The sequence below is a fragment of the Oncorhynchus kisutch genome, unplaced genomic scaffold (genome assembly GCF_002021735.2).
Source record: "Oncorhynchus kisutch isolate 150728-3 unplaced genomic scaffold, Okis_V2 scaffold4012, whole genome shotgun sequence".
In the NCBI taxonomy this organism is placed as follows: domain Eukaryota; kingdom Metazoa; phylum Chordata; class Actinopteri; order Salmoniformes; family Salmonidae; genus Oncorhynchus; species Oncorhynchus kisutch.
Window position 1 is genome coordinate 204,930 of NW_022265957.1, and position 6,007 is coordinate 210,936.

Below are 6,007 nucleotides of genomic sequence, written 5' to 3' on the forward strand. Positions count from 1 at the left end.
ATTAGAATGCTGAACAGCTTCTACGCCAAGTCATTAGACTGCTGAACAGCTTCTACCCCCAAGTCATTAGACTGCAGAACAGCTTCTACCCCCAAGCCATACGACTGCTGAACAGCTTCTACCCCCAAGTCATTAGATTGCTGAACAGCTTCTACCCCCAAGTCATACGACTGCTGAACAGCTTCTACCCCCAAGTCATTAGATTGCTGAACAAGCTTCTACCCCCAAGCCATTAGACTGCTGAACAGCTTCTACCCCCAAGCCATTAGACTGCTGAACAGCTTCTACCCCAAAGCCATTAGACTGCTGAACAGCTTCTACCCCAAGTTATAGGACTGCTGAACAGCATCTACCCCCAAGTCAGACTGCTGAACAGCTTCTACCCCCAAGCCATTAGACTGCTGAACAGCTTCTACCCCCAAGCCATTAGACTGCTGAACGTTAATTAAATGGCCACCTGCACTATTTGCATTGACCTTTGTCATTGATGTATTTTTCTAATTGTTTTCCACTGACTCTCTTGAATTGGCTCGATGCACACTCACTACACTCTACCCACACATTCACTGTGACACTGACCCGACTTTCACACTAGTTGCTGCTACTGTGTTTTTTATCTATGCTGATTGCATAGTCACTTTTACCCTTACCTACATGTACATACTGTATTACCTCGACTACCTCGCACCCATGCACATTGACTCGGTACTGGTACTCCTTGTATATAGCCTTGTTATTGTTATTGTGTTACTATTTAGAAAATATTTTCTTACTTTTTTAACTCTGCATTGTTGGGAATGTGCTCGTAATAAAGCCTCTCACAGTTGTTTTCTGCGTGTGTGACCAATACGATTAGATTCTCATCTGAACAAATGAATGCTCTCGTTGTTATAATGAGGAATTTAATTAAATAATTTGTTTTTCCTTGAAGATTTGAATGGGCTGAGAAAGCCTTTCTTGATGGATCTAGACAATCTGGTGAAAAGGGAGGGTTTGCGACTCTTCTCTTCAAGTGGGAAGGACGATGCGATATCATAAATTCCCTCTGGAGAAAAGGAGCCATGAGATGTTGTCATCGTCTCTGCAACGAAAGACCATCCAGCATGCCATCAATTTACATTTTAACTCATTTATCAGACACAGTTATCCAGAGAGACTTACAGGAGCAATTAGGATGAAGTGCCTAGCTCAAGAGCACATTGACAGATTTTGCCTCGTGAACTCAGGGATTCTGAACCAGCAACCTATCGGTTACTGGCCCAACCTCTTAACCCACTAGGCTACCACCCAGCCCACAGTACAGTATGTCATAGGTAACAACTCAGAGGAGTACAATGTCTTTCCAAATGAATTAGTGGAATGGTAAAGGGATAATGTCTCCGTCTTGACTGAGCAGCAGCCTCAACAACAGCAGGGCTTACCTGTAAAGTACACAGTAGGGGAAATGTTCTGAGGCTGGTACTCCAGAGACTCTTGAGGACAGAGGTTCTTACTAACTTTCTTGGAACCCTGGTTGGTGGGAAAAGGCACATTAAAACAAACTGAAATTTTTTCGATATCTTAAAGTACAGGATATCAATTGCAAAGAAGCAGTGCAATGCCATGACACAAAGAATCATATATCTCATAAAAGGTTAACAGCAGTGTTATTCATGAAAGATGTATGTGTACTATACCTTTGTGTTAAAGGTGAGGACCTGCTCTCCAGTACTGCTGATGGTATCCCTTTCCAAATCAAACACGCCTTCTACAATGTCACTGGTGGCCACGCTGGTAGTGGACTCAAAATAACATTTAGCAGTGGCTTTGGTGATCATTTGAAGAATGACCATGCAAGTAGAAGTCTTTGGATCATTCTGGACTGAAACATCAAAGTTTATGTTTTCATAATCATCTGACCACTGTCTCAGGAAGCCCTTCACTGTCTCTTCAGCAAATATCTGGAGAAGCTGAGAGGAGAGCTCCTTGGATATGGCACATTGTTCCTTTCCCCATTTCAGCCTTGAAAGAATGGAGTCTGAAGCACTTTTGGCTGCTTCTAATGTTAAGACCTGTGGAGTGCTGTGGCTGTCCTGAAGGGCTATCACTTTATCCACCAATTCATGGCTGAAAATGTGGATGGTCCAAGTGGATATGATTTTTCTCAATTTCCTAACAGCAGATCGGAGGTCGTCAAGATGTGAAGCACCCTGTCCATTTTCCTGTGTGTTCTCAACACTTTCCACCATAATGTCCACTACCACCCCAGCAGCTTGCCTGACTTTGTCCACAAAGGTTACAGGAAGTAAGTCCTCTGTGTGAAAGAAGTCCTCAATGATTGTGTTTCTAACAATGGGAAAGTCAATCTGAGCAGGAAACTCAGTGGGGATGGGAGTCCCGGGTAAGGCAAAGTGCCATTTCGACTGCCTTAATTTTGAAGTAGGTGTTAGAGAGATGGAGGAGCGTGAAGAAGAGGTATTTCTTGTATTTTGGCTGTCAGCACTCCTACAACGGATCGTGTCAATATCCTCCAGCATGGATCCTGAGAGCTCAGTGGTTTTAGGTAGTAATTTGTGCGGAATGTCCACACAGGCATTGTTTCCACCAGGTGTAACACTGCTCTGGTTGACCTCAAGATGGCCGAGACTTGCTCTTTGTGATGCAGGACTACTTTGATGTGTAAAGATTTGGATTGAACCAAGTGTTGTGTCTGATCTTTGAAGATCTTTTCTGAGAAACTCCGTAATCTTACTTTGCAGACTGTAGTAGATGTTACGAGCAACAGACCAGATCCTTTTCTCAGAAACCTCTCCAGTGGTGAGCAGGGAGGTTCCAGATACCATGTCAGATGATTGGGTGGTCTGGGTGAGCTCCTGCTGGTCTTTCACCATGGTTTGTATAATATCAGTAGATGTGGTGGATGTAGATACAGACTGAAGGTACTTATCTGTTGTACCTTCCTCCACAATGTTAAATGATCTAGAGAGGACCTCACTCACTCCTTTCTCAGCTTTGGTTTGGAACTCATGACTAGAGAGTTTTTGGAGGCTCTTTGTTGAAAGACTGTGGGAAGATGCAATGCCTTTGGAGGCAGCCGTGCAGCAATCTAGACTTACTGGAGAGGTTCGCTCAGTAGAACCTTGGAGACGTTCAAACATGTCTTCACATGGTGTTGGGGACCTTGACAAGGAGATGTCCTTCAGCTGAGACAGAACACCACCTACCAACATGTTGACCTCAAGGGACATATCAGATATTTTCTTTCCTACTGTGGAGAAGCAAGGTGCATTTGATGTCTGATCCTCGCATGAGGTCAAGATTGTTGAAATGACCTGTTTGGTACTATTGTTCATTAGACCCTCGTCTGTTTCAATCCAGAGAAGTTTTGAACTCTCGCTGACACCCATGTGTAGAGTCACTTCCTGGTTCAAACTGGGCAAGTGAGGCACACTCTTACTAGCTTGCGTCAAGTTCTGGCTTGCCAAACCAAGGTACTCCTTAGTCACAAGATGTCCAGAGTCCTCTGTGGGTGTATGGCTAGACATTCTTCTCTGCACGTCTGACCTCCGCCGGTGAATGGTGAAGCCCTTTAATGTCTTCTTAATATTTTTATATAAACTAGTGGTAGCAGACCAGATCCTGCTCTTTCGCTTTTGTACATTTTCCTGGAGGTCAGGTTCTCTCTCCTCTACTTCTGCAGGTTGCGCCAAGCTCTGCAGGTCTTCCACAAATGTGTCAATGATGCCAAAGGCAGCAGAATCCGCACAAATATGCTTTGACAAGGTTCTCTGGTTTTGAACGGAACAAGATCTGGATGCTACAGAATAAGCAGGCTGTGCACTAGTTAAGCTACTGGTGGACTTTTTAACTAGGAACTCACTCACTGCTTGAGTGGTGTCTCTCTTGAATTCCTCACTTGAGAGTTTTCTAATACAATCTAACAGACTGGTCAAAGAAGCTGTGGCCTTACTTCTGCTGTCCTCATTTTGACAGGAGAACTCACAAACTATTGGTGATGAGGACCTGGAATGGGAGATATCCCCAAGCTGAGCCAGAACACCCTCTACAAATTTCTCTCTCTCAATAGAGAAGCCTGATCCTTTTTCTCCAACAGTGTACAGGGGGTCCTCCTTTGACATCTCAGTGTTGTACAAGACCAGAAGCTCTGAGATGACTTCTTTGGTGCAAGTTGTCAGAAGGAGCTTGCTTTCTTCTGACTCAGTGTGTGCCCAAAGAAGTTTTGATCTCTCACTTAGGCCTCTTTGTAAAGTAACTGCACCAGTGGACTCTGGCAACTGAGGCTCACTCTTACTGGGCCTATATTTCATGTTTAAGCAAGGAAGTGGAACTGTCTCCTTAAACTCAGCATTTGTGATGTTATCATCATATGTGACAATGCTCTTTAAGGCACATCGCTGAAGCTTGCCGAAATAATCTTTCAAGTTGTTTTGGATGCTGTGGTAAATGTGAACAGCAGCAGACCAGGCACTCTTCTGTTGGGGACTCTCTTCAGATTCAGCCAAGGACTTCATATCTGACACGAAAGTCTTAACAACTACTGACGCTGCTGAGCCCACTGGGTGAATTGACTCTGTCTTTACAATGCCAGACAATGTTTGACCTGATACAGCACCTGTTAACTCAGACTGAACGACTGAACTAGGAAAGCTCAAACTACTGACTTTTTTGGCAAGAACTCCACTCACTGCTTGTATTGCTGATGTTTGAAACTCCCGGCTGGAGAGTTTTTGGATGCTCTTAGATGTGAGCGTGCAGGAGGAACCAGATTCACTAATATTGTAGCTGCTCTCGTATTTCCTTATCAGGGCATCAAGATCCTCAATGAAGCCAACATGCGATGCCAAATACGTGATCTTGTCCTTCAGATCTTCCAGCAAATTCTGTTCGTTCTCGTCAACAAAAGCCACCATTGGGTCAGAGATGGTGGTCATGACTTGCCCTGTTAGACTCTTGCTCTCTTGGTCAACTTTTTCAAGTTTAGCAGCCAGCTCTCTCACCATGCTCTCAGTCACCTTGGTCTGTGAGTCTCCCCTTACCGGTGTCACTAGAGAGGTTTGGCTAGAGGAGGCACTCTTAACGACCACTGATAAGGCCGACTTGACATCTTTAGCCAACTCTGCCATTACAGCAGGGGTTAGCATCATAGAGCCTGCACATCCAGATGGAGAATTGGACATGCATGCAAGTTTGGAGAGAGAGCCTTGCAGGCTGTCCTGCACACAGGTGACGAGGGTGTCCTCTGAGACACCTAAGAGGACTTGTAGCGTCTCAGAGTTGGTTGTTTTTTTCTGCACATCAGACAGAGAGGTTAGAATCCTTGGGGAAAAAAACAACAGAAATCATCAAAGTCAAACAAATAATATGTAAGGCTGTGATGCACATTCAGTGTGTCAAATACATCTGCACCATTGAAAACAATGAGGAAAACGCTGCTGTTTCTCTGAGAAAAAACCTTAGTGTGATGTCAGCCTAACTGTTTAATTTCTAAAGCCCAATAAAATGTATTTTGTATAAGTCATTTGTATTGAAACTGGCCTGTAGATATCTATCTATCCTGGCAATATCTATCCTCTACAAAAATCCAAATTGCTATAAACTTCAAATACTGTAACTTCTAATAACTTCAAGGACAATCATAAATACAAGGCAGTTTGAAGAAATGTTAAAGGGAAATTTCTAAATGTTTCAACTTCATATTCATCATCTCCAGCACCACCCCAACATCAGCATATGTGAAAAACGGGCATTTCTATGTTTTATAGTAAAAAAGAAAGAGGAAGATAAGTGTTTTCTATGACATCAACCAATTAGTAGGCAATGCCTACTCATAATTGGTTAAAATCACACGATGCACACTGATGATGTCATTAGACTCTAGAGCTGAGCATTTAACCAACATTTTTGTTATTTTTCGGTTTTTAAACAACTAATTGACCGACGTCGGCTCAATTATTTGAATTCCATATAGTTAATTTTTTTCTTCTTCTGTGAGCTCGATGCTCAGTTT

The 6,007-nt window shown here is 43.3% G+C and overlaps 1 protein-coding gene across 1 annotated transcript; it reads right to left on the bottom strand.

Annotated features, from left to right (window-relative positions):
* Window positions 1-390: 390 nt before the first annotated feature.
* Window positions 391-5,146, bottom strand: LOC116373044 (uncharacterized). Its single transcript, XM_031821756.1, has 3 exons — window positions 1,677-5,146; window positions 1,422-1,509; window positions 391-1,081 (listed from the first exon to the last, which is right to left on the bottom strand). The coding sequence occupies exons 1-3, from the start codon at window positions 5,142-5,144 to the stop codon at window positions 903-905; spliced, it is 3,735 nt and encodes a 1,244-aa protein (XP_031677616.1). The 5' UTR covers window positions 5,145-5,146; the 3' UTR covers window positions 391-902.
* Window positions 5,147-6,007: the final 861 nt, after the last annotated feature.

Bases quoted from the DNA above. Each gene is read 5' to 3' on its own strand.
- LOC116373044 (XM_031821756.1), bottom strand. From the start codon at position 5,144: ATGATGCTAACCCCTGCTGTAATGGCAGAGTTGGCTAAAGATGTCAAG. The intron at 1,510-1,676 runs GTATAGTACACA...CCCACCAACCAG, and splicing joins TCCTCACCTTTAACACAAAG to GGTTCCAAGAAAGTTAGTAA. The intron at 1,082-1,421 runs GTAAGCCCTGCT...CTTTCGTTGCAG, and splicing joins CCCTACTGTGTACTTTACAG to AGACGATGACAACATCTCAT.